The 27,362-nt window shown below is 40.9% G+C and overlaps 1 protein-coding gene across 1 annotated transcript in view; it reads right to left on the bottom strand.

Annotated features, from left to right (window-relative positions):
• RELN (reelin) overlaps positions 1 to 27,362 on the bottom strand; it is a 293,644-nt gene that overhangs the window by 95,969 nt on the left and 170,313 nt on the right. The window contains exons 11-20 of the mRNA XM_054208749.1: positions 23,650 to 23,795; positions 19,838 to 19,989; positions 16,714 to 16,826; positions 14,796 to 15,004; positions 11,661 to 11,789; positions 10,398 to 10,507; positions 7,387 to 7,453; positions 6,205 to 6,438; positions 5,440 to 5,601; positions 917 to 1,153 (exon numbers count right to left, since the gene is read on the bottom strand). Coding sequence (XP_054064724.1) covers positions 917 to 1,153; positions 5,440 to 5,601; positions 6,205 to 6,438; positions 7,387 to 7,453; positions 10,398 to 10,507; positions 11,661 to 11,789; positions 14,796 to 15,004; positions 16,714 to 16,826; positions 19,838 to 19,989; positions 23,650 to 23,795 — 1,559 coding nt within the window. The remainder of the gene's footprint in view (positions 1 to 916; positions 1,154 to 5,439; positions 5,602 to 6,204; positions 6,439 to 7,386; positions 7,454 to 10,397; positions 10,508 to 11,660; positions 11,790 to 14,795; positions 15,005 to 16,713; positions 16,827 to 19,837; positions 19,990 to 23,649; positions 23,796 to 27,362) is intronic.

The following is a 27,362-nucleotide window of genomic DNA, read 5'->3' as shown; positions in this document are numbered from 1 at the left end:
ATATTTTCTTGAGGTTTTCTATAATTACCGTGATTGTACTTTCTCCAAATACATATATCTGTGCCAATTAAAGCCATACTGGGTTTGTATGTTGATCAGACTAGCATGAAACTTATTTAGTTTTAATCAAAACATAGAGATTAAATTGAGCTTCCCTTGTACTAATTCCAAATGTTACACTCATGTACTCCAGAATTTAATTTTCGTGAAGCAGGTTAACATTTTACTAAAGAAGCTTTTTTTTTTTTTCCTGTAATCCTAACAGAATTTTCTTTTCCTTTGTTTTTCACTTCTTTTTCCTTTCTTGCCTTTTTTTTTGCTTTGGGGCAGGTGATGTTTTCTTGCTTTTGTTTCTAAATACACAGCGCATTTTAGGCTTAATTGCAATATGTCATAATGCTGATCACAGTGTAAATGACTAAATGTATATAATACCAGACAAAATAACTACAAATGGCTAACATCATTCTACCAACATTCTGCTGCCTTTCCTTTTTGGAGTGTAATCTAACAGCTGTGTACAGAGATCTGAACATCACTTACAAAACACTCAGAGTCTGTACTTAACAGATTATTTCATAACCTGAACACCCATATTAACCTGACTGGATTTTAAGTGAAGATTATGAAAATTTTCTAAATTGTTTCTATTAGGATATTCTTCAACTATTTTGTGGGGAAAGAAGGCTACGTTCAAGGTTCCCATCAAACATAAATCTCTGTCCAATGAGGTGTAAAAAGTTACTGCTAATTGCAATTAGATTAGCGACTGTATTTTTGTCCATAATGTGAGGATGAGACACAATTACTCCGAGTAGCTTCCAGAAAGACTCATTTGCAGAAATTGCTTGGTTCTTAACAGGATGACTAGACAAAGGAAACAAAAGTAGAACAGAAATGAGTAAGTGTTTCTCACCAAAGAGTCCAGTCATGATCACAGTAGGGCTGAACATTTCCCAGGTAGAATCCCAGAGACTGTGTGACTTCAACTAGGTTGGTGAAGTCCAGACTGATGCTATTGAAAAGCACAGAGGTCATGATGATTTCATCAATCGCCCACACATCTTCGCCTTGAGAAGAGTGATATGGTTGCCACCATCTAAACTGAATGCCAATCTGTCTCGCATCTTCGGGCAGCTCCACTGAAATTATTCTGGAAAACAAACCAAAATTGTTATTGAAAGTTTCACTGCTTGCAATTATTCCATGGGAACGTATGTTATGGTTATTTTTTCCTATTGGCCCTGAAAATCATGGGTTAAATTCAGCCCACAAATACCTCGGATAGCTTCTACAGGGAACAAGGACAGGGGAATCATTAGTTCTCTGGGTAGTCAATGTGTTGATTGAAAGACAGCCATGTGCAAAACCCAACAATTTTGTATATGTAGCTGCTACTTTGCAACTCTCTGTAAATTTTACCGTTGCTCTGAATGCCGTCCATCTGAAACCCAGCTGGAGGCTCGGGACTTAGACTGCCAAGGGCATGATCAGCTAACAAAGATTTACAAATTCCAGCTCCACTTTCTCAGACTCAGTGGATTTCATCCTGGTCTGAAGAGATGCATCTCCTTAACACCCGTGCTTGTTTCTGCACAGCGCTGACGTCATGCCTGTGTTGCTCTTCTCCTAGAAGAACCCATCCCTGTAAATTGCCACATTCAAGCGGAAAAAGTTCATCTTGTCAGATAGTGTGATTATGTGTTGTCTCTTATGGCACGCGCTTTTCTCTGTAGTGGCACAGAGATGCAACTAGAGGTGAGTCCCAGGCGCTTCTCCTGGTATGCAAGGTCACCTGATTTGTCATGGCAGCTATGTCAACAAACCTATAATTGACAAACTGCAAAGAAAATTAAGAGTAATATCTAATTTCCAGGAGCAATTATCGTACACAGCAGCAGGGAGCATGCATTAATTGCCACAGCAACGACACCTTCTTGAAAGCTCCATAAATCACCAGGTCCATGGTGCCCCACGCAGCGCACGTGAGCTGTGAAGCAGACGGGCAACAGGGACATTTGTCTCCGTCCGTGTACAATTACTTGCTGGCAAAAGGGTTTTTGGCAAGCTCATCATGTAGCTGATATTTTTCTTTCTCTTTTAGAGGAAATGTGGATAAAATGAAAAATCAGGTAAACTGAAAACATCATTTTCTACTTTAGCACCAAGTTTTTTCCAGATTTAAGGCTTTCTAAGCTGCCCGTTGTTGTAATGTTTTGTTCTGTGCTTATGAAACAGTCTTGTGCCTTCGGTGCTCTTGGTGCAAAACCATGCTCTTAAAAATGACCTGCTAAACTGTCCTTTTAAAGAATAAATTTGTAATACTTCTGTTTAATGTCACATTGATTTTAAAGAGGAATACATCAGTCTATTAGCAAGAAAAAAATCAAACGGTTTGGCTAAACAGGTAGGAAGCACTCAAAAAGCCCTGGCTGGCATTTCGAGGAGCTGCTTTCTGCCAGTCATAGGCTGGAGGGAGAAGCGTCGAGGGACAGCCAGAGGTGACGGCTGCCATGTGGTCCCTGTGGCAAGGGACCAGCAGCGCACATGCTTTATGTATGGCAGATACATTTCTTCTGCCACACAAACTAACGTGCTTGAATGAGATCATACCCTTCTAAGAGAAAGACCAGCCCCATTACTCGCTGGCACGCGAACAAACTACAATGACTTTCTTTCTAGCAAGGGTTCCCTAATAAGCAACAACTCTATGACTTTTGGGGTCAATTTTTAAAAGCACAAATGACACTAAGTCGCTACTGATGCTAAAATGCACAGAATAGTTTTGTCTTCCGTGGTTCAGTAGAGTGAACCTGAGGAAAGCCAGTTCTCTGGCCGGGAGGAGCACTGCATCCAGGGTACGCCGAGAAGCACTTGGCACTTGTGTGAGCTAATGCTGTGTTATAATCCTGGACGTATTTCCCTGCTGGTGGCTCTCTCTGATGCCTGCATCTTCCCTTTCACTCTTAACTCTCATAAGCTCGCCCACGTGGACACTAATCCTCACTGACAGTAATTTACAGAAAATCCTAAATCACGGCACACACCACTGATACACCTATCGGATGTTAAAATATTTAACACATGTTAAAATAAATTTCTCATCCCAGGGGATTAAGCAAACACAATTTAAAAACGTCAGTGTAAACCACCGCACAGGGCACGTACGTTAGTATGCAGAACCTGACTACGTCTCCAGTTATAACAGCTTCTCCGTCTGGCTTTGATTTGTTGGAGATAGATGGAGAGGGAGGGGGATTCTTGCTAATGACTTTTCTGCTGCAGAGAAGAAAAGTGTTCCTACTAACATTACCAGCTACCATTAGATTTCTTAAAAACCAGCTGGGAGACCTTTGCTCTGATCTCATTCTTTCAAGCTATGCGCATACCTAATGTTGAAAAGCCACCGCTGTTCTGCTCAGAAGAAAAATGCATCTGTCAAATGTTACCAGATTAAATGCACCTTTTCAGTAGAACATTAAATGTGTAATTATTTTTGGTATGACTGAAGATTAATTAAATTTCTGGATACAGATTGATTGCCAAACTTCGCAGCAGTCCATCTATGTTACCAAAAATGCTGATATTTTCAGACAACATAATAGGAAAAGGTGAAGCTTTCTTCATGTTCTTCATCATAATTATTGCCAGCATTATCTTCAGGTTTGTATGTCTGTCACTTTTCTGTCTACCTAAAGTGGACTATACATATCCCCTGGCAAAACCTTTCTAACCTGTGTATGTTGTGCTTAGCTCTTTGCTCTGTCAGAACAACAGAGACAGTGTTTCCTACTCAATCTCAAAAAGCAAAAAAAGTCTCTGGCATAATGTAATTTACTACATTTATATCTTAAACTTCATTAAAATCAGTCACCGGAATCTGTATTTTCCTTTTTGTTATAAAAATTTCATAGTGCTATATATTAAAAACCTTTAGGGAAATATAATTCCTACAGCTGTAATCTTGTATCTAAGAATTAGAAAAAGGGCCATATAAAATATATATGTGACTATAATAAGGAACGGGAAAGGAAATTTTGAAGAAGGCCTACGAGTGCTCCAGTTCATAGGATCTTTCCTTTGGAAACATTTAAAACTTCAGAAATTAAAGTCCACGTGCAGTATACTTCTACCAAACACAGTCATTCCTCTCAGATTTTTGAGTATTTCTCATAGCTCCCAGGAAATATATTTAACATTACAAGTTTTTTTTTCCATTAGAATATTCTTAATCATATTTTGTATACCGTGATGTTGTACTGAGTTATTAACAAGATGAAGAAATCCAATATTTATTTTTTTTAAATGCCCCGAGCTGAGCTCAATAAATACAAATATTGGAAGTTACATGTAGTCAAAGTGACTTGCTACAGTCGCACCCCTGGGGTTGACTCAGGCCTTATCCTGGGACTGGGTGGAGGGGTAGAGAAGAGGACACAGGGCAACACCCAGTGCGAAGCCGCCCTTGGGCAGCAACGGACCAGCTGGGATGGGACCTGTGATGCCACCATCGGCTCTGCCTCCCCTGTGCCCCCTCGCAGAGCACCTCCTTTCATCGGGATTTATCGGCTCTGCTGCAGCAGCCTGTGAAGGTGGATGCTTCCAGGTTTGAGTGGGTTTGCACAGAACCAGCCCAGATTCCTCTGGGCTTGCGGTGCAGGTGTGCTCATGGAGACTCCGGATTTTGCGTTGCTTTATTACAAGTGGTGGATTATCTGACAAATGAAACAGTAAAGAACACCTTCTTCTCTAAATACATCAGATACATTCCTCTCTAATCTGACACCAAACATTGGTGCTGCTAGACAAGATGAGCTCTTTGTTTGCTTTCTTCATGATTTGCACAATTCCCAGGCGCAGTCACCGGCAGGACATCTCGGGCCACTGAGTCCCTCCCCCAGGCACAGACACAAAGTCGTGTAATCCCCTTCACAACAGGAGCAGGCGCAATTTCCCTGCTGGCCTGGAGACATCCTCACGGTCAGATTTTGTCTCAGCTGTCCTGCCCTGCCTGCAACCTCCTAATCCCAGAGGATGGTGTAGTGAAGGTATGTATGCCTTCAAAGCTACAAATAATTTATGTGAATTTATCTTTACAAGTGGCTGCTTCCATGGGAAAAAATATGCCCCTATTTCCCACAAGTACATTTCTACCCCTCATCCCGTACTGCCTCGGCTTGTTCTGTCACATCACCTGAGACTCAGATGCCATTACATCCATGCGTTCATTTTTATAGGAGCAGGCAAAAGTGGGAAGTGACCAGAACAGCTGCAAAATTTTAAGGAAAAGCAGTAACTTTCTGTGTGCAACAAAAGATCTTCACTCCACTCACTCCCGCACCGTGTGGGCAGAGGTACTTACTCTCTGCATCGCAGTGACTACCGCTACCAGCATTAACTGTGCGTAGGTAACACTCCTTGTGATATTTGTGCTTATACCTTGGCTCGTGGTAGTTGAGATAAGAATAGTGTTCCAGTAGTTTCCAGGTAATCCCGTTGTCGTAGGAGTAGTGCAGCAGCACTCCTTCCCCGGGCTGGTCGGGTGCTTTGCAGGTGCTCAGCACTGACTTGCTGCCCAGGCGTAGGGTGAACTGCAGGAACCTGGATCGGAATTACACAAATATTTATAGGGTACCATTTGCACAGTGTGGATTTTTGTTGTTTTGTTTTTTTTTTTTTCCATAACCAGATTGTTTTCAGATCTTCTCAACCTAGACAAATTCTGATAAATATCAGTGATGGAGTTTTGCACGTGCAATTGGTTTTTACTGTCAAGTAATGCAATGTGGCACATATAGTTAAAAAATGCCAATCATTACAGCATTTAATTATTTATTAGGCACTGAAGGGGAGGGAGAGATAGTGAATGGATCTAATCAGCTGCCATAAGCTGTCAAATAAACACAATCTTATAAATAATTAATTAGCACTTGGCTTTGACACTCAGGTTTGATATTAACATTTCATATTTTCCATCCAAGCTGTACAATAACTTCCCTCCGGTCTGTTTTGGGCTCTGTTGTTTACAAAGCAGGAGGAAAAAAAGACAAGGCCATGAAATCACCCTCAAAATATGGAACTAGGCGTTTTTAAAAAACTTTTCTTCCTGCTAAAACAATCGGCTTAACAACACCCAAGGTTGTCGCTGGAAGGGGAGGGGTCACCCAGCTTCTTTGCCGCCCATTACTGCTCTTTCCCTCTCACCTGGACTGAGAGCTGTCAAGGAAGGAGGTAATGAGCTGGCGCCTCCCATCCTTGTTGAAGACCAGGGCCTTGCCGCTGGCCAGGACCCCGCAGCCGAAGCTGACCTCAGCCCCCCGGATGGAGTAAAAATTGTGGTAGGAGGAGAGGCGGGAGCTGGCGAAGCTCTCCGAGATGAACACGGGGAAGGTCTGCGATGCCATCTCGCACGCCGGCCCCGAGAAGCCCGGGTCACACCTGCAGGTGAGGAAGATTAACAGCCCAATTAATGACCCATCTTCTCCTGTGCTTGGTTGGCAAATCAACACCGTGGCTGCAGTTGTTCATGAACTGAAGATGCCTACAAAGTCCATCTGAAATCTAAGGACCAAGAACCTCTTTAAACTTTAATTAGGTATTGCATAGCAAATGACTTTCTTTTAGCTTGTACTTACTTTTCCAATTTAAAAAAAATACAGTTATGAACACCCCACCAGCCTACGCATAACAAACAATACAGAAATATTTTTATGCATTTTTGGAAAAAAAAAATGCTGCTGACATAATTTACAGCTGTTCATATGTAAAATGATTAATTTTCTTCTATGTGTAGCGTATCAGATGGGATTACAAGAAATTGAGTAACAGAAGAGAACGCCCTGTGGGTCATGCTCTTGTTAATACCTAAAAATAGTCACACCAATATTTTGAATGTACTTACTGCTTTTGAGTAAGTACCTTTACTTTTTAGGCTGGAACTCTTTTAACAAGCCAGACTTTCACAAACAAGTGGAGTGCTGACCTTCTGTCCTTGAGGTCTGTTAGGCTATGGGATACCAGAACTATGCAAATTGTGATTCTGTCCCAAAATTTAACATAAAAGTGATACAGTCCCAAATCACCTCTAAAACCAGTATAAAGCATGCATCGCTGACATTTCAGTGTGCTCTGTAGCACATTTTAAGATAAACTGGAAGTTAAACTGTCTCCCAAAAGACAATTACAGAAAAAAAATTACGTATGCTGCTGTTTAGAAAGATTGATCTTTAGCTGTCCAGTGAACTTTATGCATTCTGGGGGCTATGCTAGTTTTACATTTAGTCATCTCAAAAAGCAAGGGCCGAAATGAAAATCACTTCAACTTTCAGATCATCAAGTGAACTATGTGACAGAAATTGAGTACAAGTACTGAATTATAACTCTTACTTGCAGCCATTTCTAGTACACTGTCCTCGCCCTGAGCAGAATTTGAGGCAAGATGGACCAATATAAACTGCAGAGAAAAGAAATCAGTTAAATGAGGGGTTATGGTATGTGATAAACAGAACATAATGAATACAAGGAGGTATACAGATCTGATCACACAGTCATTGCATTTATCTTAATCCCACTAGCTGGAAGATGTTTACAAAAGGATAAAATGCATTTGGTTGTACCCTTCTGAAAAACTGAGTAGTGGAATTTTGCTCTGTGTCAAGGATAGCCAGGGATAATTTATTATTTAACGGGTAATGTCTATCTGTGGCTTGAGACACTGGCGATGTTTTAATTAATCTACCTGATTTTTCTAGGACTGTGAAAGAGATCAGATGATGTGCTAAGCATTGGCCATTTTCTTGCCTTCCATTTTCTTCATCATGTTTTGGAAATGTAATCCAATATTTGCGCATCCCAATAGCAGTCTTGTAGTTTTTTAAAATGTATTGTTGCTTCTCTCACTGAAATCCACATACTTAACTTCACCGGACTTACTGGAATTTGAAGCCGCCCTGATATGGTTTTAGTAACTATTAAATATCATACACTTTAACTGATTCTTTCAAATGGAATAAAACTCCAAATCATATGCACTCAAAAACACTCCAGACTTGCTTTTACTCTTTTGCTTCATCTTCCTCCAGTGACTCCTAATTGACAGTGTTGACATTGTGTGAAACATAAGAAGGATGGAAAGATGAGCAAATCTCAGTATAATCGACATTTCATTGCACTACTATAAAGAAAAGCATTAATCTGGGTATAGCCTGAAGTGTTCTTTCAATACAATATGATAAACAGGCCTTAACCATTAATAGCGTCATCTTTTCTGTTCAAGAGTTCCTACTACTTGAGGTCATTCACTTGCACTGTGACTTTTGGAATGTCATCCAAATAGCCCTCAATTTTAAGTCATCTATAACAACCTGTACTTATTCTTAGTTTCGTGATGCTGCCCATCATAGCAGTGTGTCAGTACTCCCTGGCAGAGGCACTCTAAAGCCCTGTTAGCTGCTCCCTGTAACTAACTCCCCATCAGACTTCATGTGATTTCTAGATTTTCTCACTTTTCAGGGTGCAAAAATTCTATTCTGTCTGTTTGATTTATTCGTCTCTTTCAAGGTCTTTTTGAGGGGGTGGTAAAAGTAGAAGGGTTAAAGATGTAATGATGTCGTTCAAAACGAGAAAAGCTTTATGAAAATTGGCAGTTTTCCAGTATTTCTAAAAGATGGCCAGCTTCCAGATTTCATTTAAAGCTTAATTCACATAAGAAACAGTTGTGAAGCTAAAAGTCAGAGTGCTGAATTCTTGAAAATCTTCCTCTCTTCAAGAATTTGAGTAGCGTGCCAATATTTATGAGTCTTTCCCTACAATGCCGAAGTGCAAAGCTTCAGTTCCGCTGGTATCTAACAAAGGAGACAGGCAAAACCTCATGAACACATTCACCTTTAAGATTTGATTCCCATGTCATGGTTCTGCACTTCAAACAAATTTCAGAGCAAGCAGTTTTATGGCAGATGGTTGGTAAAATTGCTTTGGAGAGGGTACGGAGCGGAGCGTGCAGCATCCTTTGCTGAAATGGTATTGAGTTAGTTGTACAAGCAAAGGGAGCGTAGATATATATGAATTGTCCGTTAGTTTTAAAAACCTTGGTTAAAGAATTTGTATCCTTGCATTGATTTTATCTTGCTCTTATTTCTGTGAACTTCTGTGAGCATCTCCAGCACTTACAGTCTGCCTTTTGTTAGGTAGCAACTCATCTTTGCAGACACTCACCCACATCTTCTTATGTACGTATACCTAAACTTTCCCTTCATGTTACTTTCTTTTTGATTTAAATCACCATCTCTACGGGCAAGCACGAATATTCTACCCAGAACGTCAAGATGATTCTACTTCCCATTAATGCGATTAAGAGAACAATTTTCATTACTTTTTGTGAAAAACTTTCATTTGTAGCATTACGTTATCAAGGCAGCTTCAAGGATTTTCTTTTCAAACCTAAGCAGTTATCTATTTTAAGGATTTTGCAAAATGTAACTATTTACCATTTTCAGGCTCCATATCAAACCTCACTAGGAATCACTACAAAATTTCACAGGCTATTGTGCATCACTGTAACTTTTTAAATTACATACTTCACAAATCTAACAGAACAAATTCTGGATGTAGTTCACTTGGTCCCCAAACATCTAAGGCTAATGAGCAAAGCTAAAAAATTTGCACCTTCTCATTGGTAGCCTTTTCAATCATACGTATTTCTGCATTTCATACCATATATCTATTTTATCCGTTTTTCCTAAATACTTTTGCTGTGCTTTGAAATATTTCCTTTCAAGACTGGCCCCAGTTATCCTCTGCACTAAGTTTAATAATTATATGAGTCAATACAAGCTCATCCCAGTTCTTCACATCCATTTAAAGAACAGGTAGGTGAAAAATAATGTCTTAAAAGAAAAGTAATTCCCTGAAACAGATGGTTCTTTCCCCCTGAAGGTGCCATAAACAATGTAAAAGTTTTGCCAGTGTTTGGTAGCAGCATTACTTTATGAAGGTCTTCTGTCTCCAGAAGGAAAAATACGTCCCAGATGCTGTAACTGTTGCTTGGGATGGTGCAATACATGTCCTTAATAGCACAGTGTAGTATCTATTGATGTAATTAGGACTATGCAGTCAGAGGAAATGTTATATTAAGCCTTTGCCACCAATATCTTTTCCTGGAAAGCATTCAATTAAAAGGAAAAAAAAAAAAGGGTAATCTACTAGGCTATTGTCTTTTCAAAATGACAGTATTCCCCTCTAGCTTCAAAATGCACCTGTTACCAAATGCAGATATGAAGAAAAGGAATTTAACAAACTGAAAATCCTTTGACCTGTGATTCTGGAAAATATGTTTACTTGGAGAAGCATGTAAAAATTTACTCTTCTGATGTATCATGATCACAGATAAGAGTACTAACTATTATCGATTGCCCACATATTTCCAAGGATTGGTCCTGTTTGTCTCCATCGAATCCTGGTGTCACTTGTTAACGCCGCATTGGGAAGGGGAATAGTTATTCGGTTCCACCTGAAATACGTATTACACAAACACATTTTACACTGATAGTTATTAAGCAACTGTACATTTTGCAAATGTGTTTACTTATGCTGGAAGCTTTGTGAGAATTTTTAATTCTAAAATCTGCTCAAATGAACCAGTGAATTTACTGCAGCTTTTGAAAATATAAATGAAAAAAAACCACCATGGCCCATGATATTTTCATAGAATATAAGAATGTTCATTATTCCATTATAAAACCCAGCCATTTTTTTCCCTGCATGAATGCACAAAGTCCGCAAAGTTCTTAACTTGCTTTGCTACAGCAACGCCCCCATCACAGTGAATATCCCTAAATTGCATACTGCATTAAAACTTCCCGTATGACTGCGCTCTTTTTGGTGGAAACCCTTGGGGGTAAGGAGAGGGGCACAGAAGATTTGGCCTGCCGTGGTCTGGGCCATCATTCTGGTGTCATTCACAGTGGCTACACTTCCCACACACACCGGGGGCAATGATTCCTGTGAAAATGGTACAGAAATGGGGGTCACCAGATCGCAGCAATGCGTCAACTACGCTCTCTTCTCACGGTCGTACCCCCTGCTCTGAAGTGCCTGTGGAAGTTGGGATACACAGGGATACAGAGTCATGGGATCTGCGCTATGTAACAAGACGTCACGGTTCATTTTATGGTCAGAACAGTACCGAGGAGACTTAATAAAGAGAAGGGTTGACACAAGGAAGTGACACTAACAACTCTCTCCACCTGCAGAAGTACAGAGGATGTGCTTCATTGTAATCGAACATTGGGATTCCAAGTGAGTAAACGTGTCTGAGGTTGTAAACATGGCTTTGACTGATGGTTCCTCTGACTAAGAAGAAAACTTTTGTGGCTTTGACAAGGTATAACTTTTCTTTTAATTACCAGCATGCTGTCCACAGGGATTTTTTGTAATTTATCTTCAGCATCAGAAAAATAATATTATACCACAGAAGGAGCCCCATGTATTTCAAATTTCATTACTGGGCAGCAAGGGAGACCAGAACACTCCTTCCTTGCTGTCCTCAGCTAGTAAAAAATGAAAGATGACACAGGGTTGCCTGCTTTGCTGCTTTCTTCTGTCACCTATAATTCACTTCTCTAATCTTGCCTCTCAGTTAGCTTTGCAGAGAACACTCTCACCCGCTGTAATTTTCAGAGGCGTAGACGGTGCTGTGGGGGAGGTGAGGCCCCGCACATATCTCAGGCAAACACTCGGTGTGGAGCAGGGACCACGAGCGACCATGGTTGGTTGAAAACTCCAAGCTGACGCTGATAACACAGTGAAGGAAAGAAAGGAGAAAGACACCGTGAGCCTACCTGGCATGGATATGAGTGTAAAAGTACCAACGCTGAGAAACCACCAAACCTGCTATTCCTAATAACTGATGCTGAACTGTGAAAAGATTTTAAGCGGGCTTGAAATACAAAAAATCCTGAAAATACAAACATGAAACAAATGTGAGTGTTTAGAACCCAAAAGGATAGCCTACAGATTGAGGATTGCCTAAACACCTAGGTCTTGTTCAGCCACCATCTAGCTAGTGGTTTTATGCTGCTGTGGTTAATTGAGCTGATGTTACTCTTATATTCCAGCTAGAAATGGTTTCAAAATTAATGATGAGCAAACCTGGATTCATCAGAGCCAGGCAGCATCATGTCAGCGCAGGACACATAACTGCCATCTGCTGACCATTACATCTTCGAAGGTGGTAAAAGACCACTAGTTATTCATGCTCTGGCTGGCTCTTCCCTTCCATTGCTGACAAATATTAACTTCATTGGACCCAGTCACCTGCCTTCTCCACCCAGACTGCCTAAACAGAGGTGAGAAAAGCACTACGGAACAGTGAAAATGGCTAGCCTGCACCAAGGACTGCAGAGGGTGGAGGGGACCTGGGGAAGGGCACCCTTCAGAGAGCCCCCGGGAGCTGGGGAAGCCTCTGTGCTGCCCAGCCATGGTGGTCTTTGGAGGCTTCCTCCCACCTCACAGAACCTGGAGTGCTCAGGGGTGAATTTTGTGAGTCATAGGGACATAACCATATGCAAAATCTCCAGATTTGCCAGGAAAAAGGCTGCTGTTCTCTGGTTTCATTGACTATCAGTAAACGAAACCATCCACGTGCAGATAGTGACATTAGAGAACTGGAAACTCTATGAGACCATCCACTGAGTCTCTGATAATAAGTTATTAAAACCATTCTCCCAAAAGTTCATTGAGAAGTTCAGTGTTCAAAAAGCTATTACTAGAATCTTTTGCTTCCCTGTTTCACTGCATTTAAAAATCCCACTGTTTACAATCTAGGAGTGTAAGGAAATCCTTAGATCTTTTACATTCTGAGGACCTTGAAAAAGTAATATAGAGAGTGCTTGATTCATTAAAGATTTAGTATTTTACTGAAATACTATTGTAATTTCCTCTATATAATTAGCTTTTAATATTCTGTTTTATTTTAAGTAATGTCAGTGGAACATTATAAAAGTCATAATTCATCACCTCAGTACTAAATTATTGGATTATAACTTTTCCTTTTCATTATAATTTGCTGACAATATTACTTTATTTAAATGTACCATCACTGATATTGTAAGTGTGCATTAAAACAGTTTATGGAGGTTTTGACTAATTTATTTCGGATTTAACTGTACCGATACCTTGGAGGGTCATATTTACTGCATATATTCAGTGTGAGTTTCTCACATTTGCAGTAATGAAAGCATTAAGAATAACGGTGTGGAGCAGGAGACAGGAAATGCTGCTGCCATTTGGGAAATACAAATAGGGATAATGGGGACCTAGTGCTTCTTTTGTTATGAAGCAGCTCACTTCTGTGTCAGAAATAGTTTATGTGAAGGAAGAATATTAATCTTTCAAAACACATACTAATCCCCATGTGGTAACAGACTGAGACAGAGACTTTATATAACATGTTTAGAGGCCAGGAGTGTTTACAGGTAAAGTTTTCACTTTCCATGTAGAAAAATGTTGCTGCCTTCCCTTCCTATCAAATGTAAGTGCAATGCCTTGATTTTTGCTGCCCCTTGAATTCTGCTGCCCTGCATGGCTGCTAGGACTGTCAGCGCTCATGCAGCTCTTTCCAGTTGGGAGCAGATGCCACACGACATGAATGTGAAAGCATTTACAGTCTCCTCCTTTAAACTCCTGACTCCGCAAAAAATATAAAGTAACTTAATCCTCATAAAATATCAGGATAAACAGTCTCACACATATATCAGGAAAAAGGGACAGTGGACAGTTTGGTTGTGGGTCCGCTATTTGAAGAAGGACATTAAGAAACTGGAGAGATGGAGCAGAGGATGACCAAGATGTCCATGGCCTTGAGCACTGGGCTAGGAGAGGCTGGGGAACAAGTCTGCTGGGCCTGGAGATGGGGGGTGAGCTACGGCAGCCTGCGATGGTGCTGAGGGCACTCACGAGGGAGACAGAGACAAACTCTCCTCACTACTAGCAGGCACAGTAGGAAGGGCAATGGCCACAGAGACATGGCTTCAGAGTTTTGGACTGGAAATTAGGAAACACTTTTTCACTTGAGCAGGTCACCCAGAGAGGTAGCACAATGTCCATCCATGGAGGTTTTCAAGTCATGGATGGGCAAAGCCATGGCTGACCTGACCTATATTGGTAACAACCCCACCTGCAGCAGCAGGTTTCACTAGATGACCCGTGAAGGTCCCTTCCAACCAACATTTCTAATATTCTACAAAATACGGAGCAGCCTTTCCCTCACCCTTATCTCCATGGAAAAAATAATGTTGAACATCCCAATGAAGTGAAGACAGCAAAAGAGTTCTGTGGTCAGTGTACAGGCAGTGAGGTCCTCATGCTGTTGGTCATCAAGAAGAGGGCTATTTATGATCAGTCTTAGAAGAATTAGATATGCTTGTGGCATCAGTAACACCTGGGAGGTCAGTAGGGCAGGTTTCTGCTGCCGCCTTTAATACTTGCAGCCTTACACAGTATTAAAAGGTAAATCTCATATCCATTAGAAACTGGAGCAAAAGTCACTCAGAGATCATAACCATATTTCAGAATAATGGACTAAGAAAGGCAAGTTTTGACCTGGAAAGCTATTTAATAGACTCCTTATCACACATATCGGGGATATAAACCTAGGTTTATGGAGATTAGGTGAAACAGCTTATATTTGTCATTATTAATTGTCTTTGTTCTTTCTGAGAGAAAAAATCCAAATACTTACATAGATGCTATAAACCAAAATGTGCTGATAATCAAAAGAGAAATCTCATCTGTTGTACCTGTTACCAGGTTGATAAGTTCCACAACCCAAGTTGATGGAAAATTGGATCATGTGAGTCACCGTGGAAGGGAGCACTGGGAGGACATGGAAGTAATCCACAGCCCAGACATTCCTGTTGTGGCCTTGGTGACTCTTTTGCTTCAGGCAAAACTTGGTTGCCGGAGTCTGCAGCTCCGGACTAATGACAACAGAAACCAAAGATGGAACCTTTAAAAGAAATTAAATCAGGCTTACATAAAACAAATAATATTAAAAAAAGCTCACAAGGTACTATTTAAAATAGAAAAGCAACTTCAAATGTGCTGAACCAAACATGTAGCTTTGTCTCTCCTTGCTTCATTTCTGTCAAACATTTTTTGCTGCCTTTTTCCACAACAGATCCCAAATAAAAGCTTTTTATATTACATACGTAGCTGTTAACACTCTGGATACCAGGTGCTGCTTACCACCTTAGTGGGATCGGTTTGCTTGGTTGTCAAGACACTGTGGAAGAGACTCTACCTTCTGTGTTCGGAAAAATATGGGCTTATTTTGTCAGTGCTTCATTGGTAATGGAAGGTGCTACTTGTCCTGCAGCCTTTCAGCTCACAGAAGCAAAGGCAGGGTAATGGCACGGCTAGTCGGAATACGTGAGAATGGAGTAACAGCATGAGTTCACAGGCGTACGCAGGGAGGATGTTATGTTGTGGAAATAAATGAAAGCATGGCTTTAAAAAGCTTAGCCTTTGTCCTAAAGCAACGTAATTAGACCTTTATTATGTCAAAAGAGGATGTCAGCTTTAAAATGGCTTGTTTTAAAAAAAACCTCCACAATGAAGTCAGTGTAAGTCCAGATCCTATCTCTCCCCGAGTTCCCCAATTAATTTTTTATTATTTTACAATTACAGTTTCCTTAGTTTTAAAAAACTTCTACCCCATCTTTCACACAAGAGCAGGCGAGGAGGGAAGCCACGCACAATGAAACAATGCAAGTGACTCAACCAAACCCAGGCCAAACCGTACTGTAAACATTTGCTCTCGGAATGCTATAGTTACAGTGAAATTAATGGCACACAGACCTGTGCTTGAAATCAGCCCCATCTTTACCGCCAGATTTCCCACACGCTGTATAAGCATGCCGCATTTCAACCTCTACCACACCCACACGTATATTTTTGCTATCATCTTACAGCAGCAGAGAAAGGACACCTCAGGGCTGAGTCACTCAGGGCAGACAGGGTCTAAATGCATCCTTGCCCTAGACAGGAAGGATCCTGACAGCCTGAGGTCCTTATTGTCCTTGTTGTCCTGCCTGAGGGTGGTGGACGTGGTTGGAAGGAGGCTGCGCTAACAGGAGAGGAGAAGCTGCCTGTGTACACTGCCAGCAACCACCTCCTGTGGCTGAGTTCATGCCCGCATCACTGCGGACCCTCTTAGAGGGCACACAACTGTATTTAAAATGCAAATAAAAAGCGTAAAATGTGACATTTCCTGTTTCAGGTGCAGGAAAGACATCCAGGCTTTTCCCAGTCACTCTCCTCCCAGCCACTGATCTCACCGTGACCGACCCTCTCAGGATGGAGCTCCTGAGTATCAAACCGCAGGAGCTTGACTGGAGGCAGTAGTAACTATTTGTGAGGAGGCGTTACCGCCAAAGTTTTCAGCTAATGGCTGAAAATTTTTTCCCGTTGCCCATTGGCCTGTTATCGGAGCGCTAGCCAATGCCACACTCCTGCTCTGGGGCGGAGTAACCAGCAATAGCTGCAGAGCTGTGTCGCAAAGGCACCCTGTCATTGTGAGATCTACACCTGATTTAGGTGCTTGGGAAGATCATGTTTGACTGCCCCTATGGAACGCAACATACAACATTGTCGCGATGGCTTAAAAGTAGATCGATCCATCAATCCCACCCACCTACTTTGTTTAAGACGATTTACCTTGTAGGCAGCATAGGTCAGGGTATCAAGAGGTATGTGTTCCCTCCTGCCTTCAATCTTGGCATAGAGTATGACATCATTTTCATGGGATTCTCCAGAATCACAAGTTCCCCCTGTACAATACATATTTGAGGGAGAAAAAAATTAATTTAAGCCCTTGTTTTTGGAAAGTGGAATCATATTACACAGCCACAATTACAAAAATAATTACAGTCAGATGCTACTTAACTTAGGATATGAAACAAAAGGACACCAGCCCTAAGGACACAGTGTGTAAGAACTATTTGATCAGATACACCGTGCCAGAGACGAAGGGAGTTGACAATTATGAAAACCTCAAGTAACTCTCTTAATCAGCTTATCAAAACAATTTTAATAGAAAATGCTGTGCCCAAAGCAATATTTCTATCTGTGTGCTTTAAATCCTATTTACATAGAAATGCTCAGCTTTTTGAGTCCTCGTCAGTAAACTGTTATTTAGTACTCACACTCTACGCAGCCACACACACGGTATGTGAGGATCTCTTGAATATTTCTCAGCTGATAGTTTGGCAGCTGAGAATTTGCTCTTAGTAGGAAGGGAGGAAGACTGCTGTGTACCTTTTTTGTTGTGATGCTTCTTCTACTATTTACACCATACCCTAAAAGGGACGGACGGAGTCTGTTGTATCACACAAAACATGCGTGTCGTTGTTGCCTCACTGGGATGGGGCTGCATTTTAAATATCTTTGTATTGATAGAATCCAAAACACTTATTAACCTTCTCTGAGACGGCAGACATATTAGCAAATTTGAGCATTAAGCTCTGCATTATAATTACGAGAAGGACATCATCACACTAGTTTGGCATTCTGGAAAAAAGTTTTTAAAACAAAGCATCCGTAATTGAAACAGGAAACATCATTTCCCTGTACACGAGGGGTATTGCAGGTATTAAAAAAAAACAAACCCAAAAAACGAACCAGAAAAAAACAGGATGAGGAAGCTTCTTTGAAAAGTCTGTAAAGTAGAAAGGTTGTATAAATGAGACACTTTCTCTACTATTTTCACTACAGATGGCCAGTTCTTGGAATGGAACAGACAAAGCAGTCCAGAGAGCTAGATAAGATGTGCATCTCTGATGTGTATTATACTGTAATAAGGAACTCTGCTTGCCTGAATGTTTCAACTAATATTTTTTAATTTACAAGTACATACAGAATACATTTTTCAAGTGATATCCCACTATCCTCTGTGCCTGCATGTGCTGACAACTTCTCCCCTAAGTTCAGAAGGTTGAGCAAATTTCTTTCCTGTTTCTCTTGCAGGTGTTGTAATGCTTGGAAGAACTGGGAAAAAGCATCCTCTTTTTCCTGTGCTTTATTGGTAATTCATGTAACACAGAGGAGATGTGCAACAATATAGGACAACAACATGAGGTCCTCCACTCATTAAATAAAGAGTGTTTTTTCTTGTTGATTCAGAAGGTTGCTTGTGGAGGTCACAAGTTTAGTCTCTGCTTCCTCCTTTATTATTCTATTATTCTCCACTTTTAAGCAAACCCCCTCACCTCCTCTAAACCTGGTGTTGAGAGAATAACCTCATGCGATTTCCTTTATGTGCAAAATAAAAGTTCTGGAAAAACACTGTGAGGTACTGAATGATAACCACCACGTTCACAGGGATTTTGGTCTGTTGCAACACCGAACTAATGCAGCGGCACCGACAACAACAGTGGGGAGGGGAAGCGGCAGGAGAGGTTTGTTCTTGTCTGCTTTCTTAGCCCTGGTAAATCACTGAGGTTGTGCTTTGTCCCAGCAGGGAAGGTCCACAGGTGATGCTAATGCCACATCAGTGCTTTTCACTAGGGGTGCCACATGTAGGTCATACTCCTCCAAGACCGTAGCAAACTACAGCACGCTCTGTGTCAATCTCACCCTGGGCCAATACATTAGCAGAGGAAAATGTTTATGAATAGAATATGAGCTTTTTCACAGAAACTGTTCTGTGTGTTCAGCCAGGTAAGACTGTCCCACCTCTGTGCTACTCCTCTCTCATCCTCAGGTGCAACTCTGTTCACTCTGGTGGATTAACACCAGGGTACACGTGGATATGACTGTGGGAGGATATGACAGGTACCTGTAAAATCCTCTGTGGTGTAGTGAGGATGACAAAAACATGACCATCTCTTCTAATAGAAGAAGTAAGGGGCATCGAATGAAATTAGTAGGTACAAGACAAGACACTTCTTCACATGAAGAATTGTTTATCTATGGAGTGGCTACAGGGTCTTGTGGGCACAACAGGCAGGTTCAGTTGATAAAAACTAGTACTAAGGATCATTTTAGACCTGGATCTAAGTACTAGTACTAAGGATCATTTAGAGGGACCTACCTGCTACTCCAGCAAATCCTGGGTTATATCTGATAGTCTCGTGCTGGTATCTCAGATATGCTTGGACACCTCAAGTGGCAAGAACAACCTGTGCTGGGGTAATGAATCTTGCCTGAGGACTGAACAAGAGTGAACCCACACCTCTGTGTGCACCAGGTGCTTAAGCTTCCTTTATATCAAGGGAGGTCCAACCCGTGCAGTCGGTGGAGTCCAGGGAGCTGCTCAGCTGCTCCAGCACAGATATCTCATGGTGAGCTGAATGGGTTTTTCCAGCAACAGTACTGACCACATCTCCTCTAACTATAAAGGAAGTTGAGACACTGACTGTACATGGACACACCTTCATGTAACTTCTATATTAAACTGTTGTAACCTGGAGCTAAATGTTTCTATCAGCCAAAAAAAAAAAAAAAAAAAATACTGGATAAATCCATGGAAGAAATGCCCACCAACGGCTACCAAAGAGTGCCCTGTCTGGTTCAGAAAAATTTTCATATGCAAGTCAGTGCCATTGCGATGTTTCTGGGAGGGCTATTTATGTGCCCACCATGCTTGTACACCCGTGTGGGCATCCAGAAGGGTGGACTCTTGGTCTGACCGAGAGCGGTCAGTCTTACATCCTCATGGGTATCACAGTCATGAATCAGACCTGTCCTCTTCTGAGGAGTATGTAAATTAGTTCTATGCACACTGCGCAATTTAAATCTCACATGCTCCACATGTTGTATTACATGAGGAATGTATACTCACCCATGCTGAAATAAAATCTTAAGTTCCCATAACCTGTAGTGTCCATGTATGGAGTGCATATTTTTCTTTCTCCGTCTCTGAGAAATACCATAGCTGAGCCAGATTCCAGTGTCCCACATTCAGTACCGATGACGGCTCCAAAGATGTCCCACCTGGAGAGGTCAGCAGGGGTGGAGAATGTGCAGAGGCACGTTACCGATAAGCTCATACGAAACGTGTTCCAGGAGTTCATTTGTACATACAAAAGCGTCTGCTGCTACTCTTACAGAGGACAACAAAAAGCAGTGTTTGAAATATGATTCCTACAACATTACTTACATATTCAATATCAGTTTTTAAACTCAGTTGACTCAAATAAAGCAAAGTAAATGCAAATGCTTTAAATAAATTAGCAGAAAAGCATAAATTACTGAAAAAATGAGGCTTTCAATGAATGCTATTACCAAATATTTAGCGTTGTATTATTCTATCATCTTCATTATTTTTCTGGCACAAAAATGTTTAAAACCTAATTGCATTCTGTTTCATTTCATATAATCTAAGGTTTATAGATCAATGAAACTCGAAAAGCCACATGTCCACCATATCTGCTATACAGTCATTAAATACATAGGTAATAGCTGAATACTCTCTTTTCATCTTCTTGAGCATTTAGGGTAAGAGTTTTTAACTAACACACGAACAGAATACAAAAAAAGACTGCTGTGTTTTTAATATGCGATGATACAATCTTTCTCAGTTTTTCTGTGCAACATTTTCTCTTATTTTTATTCGGTGATAATTAAAAGAGCTGTTGCAAGATTTTCAATTAAATATTTTTTATTGAAAATATGTTTTCATCATGAAAGCGTTGGTTTCTTCAAAACTCGATTGAAATATTTTGAAAGATTAGGAACCGTTGAAAACTCGTACATTATTTTGGTCTGATACATTATTATTCATGTTGAAGTCTTTAATTAATTCATAATAAACGATTTTAAAAATAAAAGGCTGATAAAGCAATGAATTTATTTCGTATCACTAGATCCTGATAATCCAGTCGTTGAACTAGCCAGCGTGATTCAGGATGAATGAGAGAACGCTGAAGTTCGGAAACCTTTTTGGGAAGGCAGAGCCTTTTCCTGTCCCCTTCCAGCAGAAGCAACCTCTAGCAGCGATGTGCCATATGACAATTTCATAATCTGTCATTACAAGAACTTAACAGTCTATTTATCAGTTTAACCATTCCAACTATTTCAAAATGTATTTCTAGGATCTTCTTAAAAGCTGCCAGTTTCCCTATGGACCTAAGCTGTGACAGACCAGCGATGTGCCTGTTTGGAAATCCTGCTTTGAAACCGTCAGACATTTACACAGGAATTAGCAAACTTAACATCACTGAAAGGCTTTTCTGATATAAATATGATAATGGCAGCATAGTTTAATCTAACCCTAATTCCGAGAGAAGTATTTCAGTCGTGCAGATTTTGTAAAGGTAATGTGCAATATAATCAAAACACGATTTTGAAAATGGGTCTCTCGGGCTGAAGGCAAGTACCGAATTAAACAGTCGTGCCTGCTTTAACTTACTCGACAAAACCTCACAATGCTCCATTGATCTTTTGTATGCTCTATTTAGCTCAATTAAAACACTCTCTGTAGTGACCCACAAAACAGCTCGGGGTCATGAAAGATGCAGATCATGGATGTTTCCAGGGATCCTCTCCTTTTAGGCAGCAGTAGAAATGAAGACCAGAAAGTTCTACACTGCTAAAAAACTGGCACTTTAAGAAAAATACATCAAAACACTGTCTGTAAGGATAAATGGAGAAAGAACCTGGGTGATGGCATGATGGAGATGCGGACATTCTTGATTAAACTCTCTCCCTTACGAGGGATGCTTTTCCCTGTGGTTTGAGAGCTGGCAGGCTCCAGCTGACCTTACAAAGGGGAGCCGGAGAACGTCCTGCAAGCTCTGTCTCAGGTATAAAGTGCTTCTGTGACTGTTTAAACACAGCAAAACAGTATTTCAAATATAGTTCAAGTTGCATTCAAAAACATTGCTCTAAGAAGGGATTAAGAAAGCTCATCTATTTGCAGTTGTGTACACCTCCCAAAGCAAAGCCCCACAGAAATGTTGCAAAGAGGGACAGTGCCGGTGACGATTTTATCCGACAGGGATGTAGTCCACAACATCACCCCAGCTCAGTGCGCGTTCACGGCTACATGCAATTGAAACCTCCATTCTTACAGCAAAAGTCGAAAGCAGCAACTTTCCAATATAGAGTAAAATTTGAAAAGCAAAAAAAAAAACCAACCCAAAATGTGAGATCTTAGGCTGCCACACCACCGATATTTTACACACAGGGGGTTAGATCCAGAGCTGGTTCCTGGGACGGCGCCAGGATGAGTGCAGAATTCACCTGCCGCTGCAGCCTGGCTCTGCAGCCTGGAGCTAGACACTGTGTGACAGTGAAAATGTAATATTCCTAATTTGGAAGAAATTGTGCATTTGCTAACCAGGGTACGGGGTAAGCATTTTATTTTCTTATTTCTACTCACTGCAGCATTTACTACCGTAATTAATTTTTAAAAGTTTACTCATTATCTAAGAAGGAGGTGTCCTGATTAGAACAGCTGACGATGAGGGATCTGGCCTGACTTAGCTCAACTAAACCCCTGGTCCAGCAGAGACGGGACCTACAGACAGGGCAGATGTCCCCAGGTAGCACTCCCGTCCTGTTTTTTCAAGATGAAAAACAGACTGAGAGAACATCTCAAACGTATCCCACATGGTCACCCAACACACAACACGCCTCCTCATTTTCTTTCCTTTGTCTGAAACAGCACCCGCTATGCCATGGGTTGATTATTCGAACTGGGACGGAGTTCACAGTGAATATTTTTTCCGTAAGCCCCAAATAAACCGTGTGTCCACAGGATGCATTAGCATGTGTTTCTTAAAAGGTGCTCTTTACCTTCAGCACAGCATAGACAGCATTTGAATCAGCTGCTAATGATCTGCAGCGCTTTGTAAGTTAAAATCAACATTCAGTAGAGACCCATAAATCAAGAGTGTACGTTTCTCATTGCCCTGGGGTTACAGCAACTAATGAAATTCCCCTTTTTTTTAAATAAAAAATTGGTGGTTATTTTCTTTTTGTCAGAATTTATACACTGAGGTATATAAAATGCCACTTCTTTACCAGGACACTTTTCTCCTAAAGCTCGCTCATATTTTGGCAAGAGCGGTAATTTTGCTGTCCTAGATGGTCTCTTTACTTTCTGTGCCCTTGCAGCAGTCCCTGCTGGATCTGGCTTTACAGGTATTCTTTGAATCCTTATATTTATTTAAAGTAAAAATAGTAAATTACCAGCCAAATCCTCAACCCTGGCAGGGTAGACATGGCCACACTCTTCGTGCTGCAAGGGGAGAGCAGGCTGCTGCTTCAGCTGTCCTGCCTTCTCCTCCTCCTCCTCCTCCTCCAGCACCTGCAGGCTTCTGCACAAGCAGGAGCTCTCTCATGGCAAAGCGTGGCTCACTGCAGGGATCCAGAGGGGGACGAATTTCTCAAGGAATTTGATTTCATATGGATATGAGTTTGTTAAAAACACTCAGTTGTGACAGAATGAACAAAGAGATCAACGTTCTGTGTTTCTTCAGAATGACTATATAATTCACAAGCACGACTTTTTTTCAGAATGATCTGGAAACGGACTGTTCCTCCTCGGCTTACCAGACTTATTCCTCCCCAAAATCCACAATCACCTGTTGTTTACTGTATTACTATTTATTCTAGTCTTGGGGCCCTGCACAGGTGAGGGGCACTCACCCTTTAGGCTGGCTCTCAAACTCTTCAGCCCACTGCTCCTGGGCATCCTCCGTGGAAAGGTCCACGTCCCGGGTTGTGGCGAAATTGAACTCGCTGCCTTCTGTCCCATGGAAGTAGATGGCGTTTCCATCCGACTGGCAGCTATGCTGTGGACAAAAGGAGGTGACGTTACGTGGGGTTTTGCAAGGGCAGCTGTCCTGCTCATGCACCGCTTGGGCTCAGAGCAAGCTGTACGTTATCTAATGACTCACCAACGCCTGAAACAAACTAAAAATAAAAAATGGACGGTCGTCTTTAATCTTTCTTGGCCCTCCCCCAATGACGAGTGCATCCTGGTCTCATACCTGCTTCCCTACAAATGCACTTCAGACCATTGTAAAGCTGTGTTTGCATAGAAAAGACATGTACCATACCTCTGAGCGTTTTTGATTTCTATTTTAAAGCATTGCCGTTACGTCTGGCACACACACAGCTGTGTGTACAAATAGCTTTAGTAGTATATCAAATATTGCTGTGGATACTTTGTCGGCGTAGGAGTTTCATGCTGTGAAACACATGTAAGATCTCCATGCCTGAATTTTGGCCAGCAGAGATGTTTGCATGTGAAATTGCTATGCAGTCATATACAGTAAACTTTGGGTCTGAGTGTATGAGTGAAAAGGCTATATGTGCCATATTTAATTCAAATAACAAATAGCTCTATAGGCAACTAGCTCTTGTGACACAGCCGTCTCAGGGAGCCTCTGAGGCTGCCCCCAAACCCAACGCATCTGCTTTCCCGTTGCATTTCTGGATATACCATCTCAGCAGCATCAAATGAAGCCACGGGTCTGCCCCAACTACCAAGACTACGAAGAGTCTCCAGGAGTATTGGCCTGGAAGAAGCTGTCTGTGAGGAGCACATGGGGGCTACAGCACAGATTTTCTTCTCTCTCCCATCCTGCTTTTGCATTCTTGAGTGTCTGATAAAATGGTAAAAGTCTGCAAAATCTGTGTAGCTGAAACAGATACTGGAAGCTTCTAAAGAAGACTTACGTGGCCATAATGCCAACTGAGAAGTCGGCATTTTATTGAATTGTTCATATTACAACAAATACTGATAAAAGTAATAATTAGCTCAAACCCTTTTTCTGGCTGGAAACTTGGTCGCATTAAAAGTGATAACTGAAATAAGAAATGGTTAATTAGAGTAAATTCTGCATTCTTACCACAGTTCAACTTCTGAAAAAGAGATATAATAATGCCAAATTTCATTGACCTTTTCAGTATTGTCTATGCAATGCCCTCTTGTCTCTGAGCCCCTTTATAACGTGCCGAGGGAAAGTACGACGATCACCTCTTCTGCCTTTAAAAAGGTCATGGTGGTGTCATGTAAGTGAATAATTAAATTGTTAACAAAGAGAAAGATGTGGCAAAAAATGAAAACTGGCCACTACATCTTTGTCTATGTGATTTTATGAGCAAAGTGCAAAATAACACATTTTGTCCTATTCTATAACTCTTCTTTCTTTTACCAATGCAAAAAAAAGACATGACTGGAATTGTTTTGTTGATGATTTTCAAGTATGGTTGCCTAAAACTTAGCAATTAATTTATATTTAGGAATGTAATATGTGACTACATTTTTAGAGATGTGTATACATTGATAGAAAAAAATCTGAGTACCTGAAGTCTGATTTTAGTGTAGAGACTTTCTGGTCTATAGTGGAATGGCAACAGCTCTGTGTTTATGAACACTGACTAAAAGAACACACTATAAAGGTGTAAAGACTATTTCAAATGCTAAAATACGCAAATTGCTGTTAAAGTGTTTTTCTTCCAAAGAAAGGTCAAAGCAATAGAAAGATTCTGGTGTTGATCGTTTATCACAGAAATGAAAAAGATTTTGTCACAAGCCTCCTTGCTCTGGTAATGCACCATATTCACAGTGCACCATACATGCAGCTGCTGCCACTGAAAAGGCAGAATAATTTACACATAAAATATTTTATAACTAGCAAAAATTAATGAAACAGTTTTGCATTTTACTTCTCTTTGAAAAACACTGTTTGTACTAGGCTGTTCCTTATAGTTGACTGAGAAATGGCTTTTGTTCACTGACTTTATCCTTCATGCTCACAGGTATTGCTAACATCAGAACTTTCACAATAATCTGTTTATTTTGCTCCTTTCTTTTCAGAATTTTCTTCATTTGTTGAACAGAAATTAAGAAACAGAATTGATCTGTCAATCAATCTGCCACAAAACTCCTATTAACTGCAGGCAGTCAAGCAAATACGCTAAAAATAAATATACAGGCTAAAACTTAATTCTAATTTATACGTAACCCTTCATCTCTTAGGAAACAAATAGACAAATAGATCCTACTGAGCTAGTTATTACAATCGCATAAAAGCTTTGGAAAATCCTTTATAAGCCTTACTTATTTCTCGGGTGCTAAGTTATATGTAAGTATATACTTGATAGTGGGGCATGGAACTAGTAATCTCTTGCCTGATGAAAGCCACCTATTAAAATAAACACAAAATAGATACAACCCCATTATCATTTAATGTTTGTATGTCCTGCTGCTGCCTAACAGAATATTTACTGAAGTACATCGGATGGAGTTTCCATTTAGGTTGTCAAGATAAATAAATGGGCACTTTGGCAAAAGGGTGAATATGTACTTATTTATACAGTGGTGTATGATCAACCCTTTATGAAAGCTCAAAAGGATACAGAAGCCTCATTTATTTCATTAGTTCTATAAAACTATCTCTATGCTTTTATAGAGAGCTCTACGGTATCTATGAATACGTATTTCAGGGATATTTTATGCGTTAATGACCCACACAACGTATGCCTCAAATTACCCTCTGCTCACATTGGCTTTGAAACTCCCTTGAAACAGCTACACAGAAGAAAAGTTCCAACGGGGGGTTAACTCCTTCTATTATTCTGCATACCTACGGAACCAGTCATAGAAGCTCATTACCTTTAAAGAAAGATGCTAAAACCACATCTATGGCTTTTAAAGAAGTTCTGAGGGAGTGCCATCATTTTCTGGTACTTTTTTGCCCCAGTGCCACCATTTGGGACCCTGGATACACGCCCATGGGAGAAGCAGGTGAGGACCAGCTCCACCTGCATGAGCTGAGCTGCTCCAGCCGGGGCCAGGGCTCCTCTGCTCATGATCTCATCCTCTCCCACCTGCCACGTTTCTCTTGTCCGTATAATCATCACCCCCCCCGGTTCACACTTAGCTTCCATATATTTCTCTCAATTTTTCAAGCAGTTGCTATCCATCCCTGCTTTAACTGATCTTTTTTTTTTCATCCAATAGGCTGCAAAGGGGAGAACAACCTCAAAGAGCACTGAGCCCAATTTTCTAGGAGCAAAGGAAGCTCCACAGGAGATGGTCCTGCACCGGCATTGCCCCCAACTACCTTGTCAGTCTTGTTCAACATCCAGGAGGCTGCTGACTGTGTTGGATTATTTTGCGGTTTTGTAATAAGGCTTGAACAGATTAGAGACTGAATTGAAACCATCCGACTCCTTTTCTCTTGGGTTCAACCCAGGATTTGAATCCAAGCCTCCAGAAACAAAGAACTGAAGTACAATTTACGTCCTGTGCTGCCTCTTTCCCAAATTAAAGGCTTTACGCTTGCAGTGGTAGTCTATATACTTCCAGCACTCAAGGACTGAATTCTACAGGTCTTTTTTTTTGTCAT

The sequence above is a fragment of the Rissa tridactyla genome, chromosome 1 (genome assembly GCF_028500815.1).
Source record: "Rissa tridactyla isolate bRisTri1 chromosome 1, bRisTri1.patW.cur.20221130, whole genome shotgun sequence".
NCBI lineage: Eukaryota > Metazoa > Chordata > Aves > Charadriiformes > Laridae > Rissa > Rissa tridactyla.
Note: the sequence above shows the minus strand (reverse complement) of the source record. Positions and strands in the feature narration are given on the sequence as shown.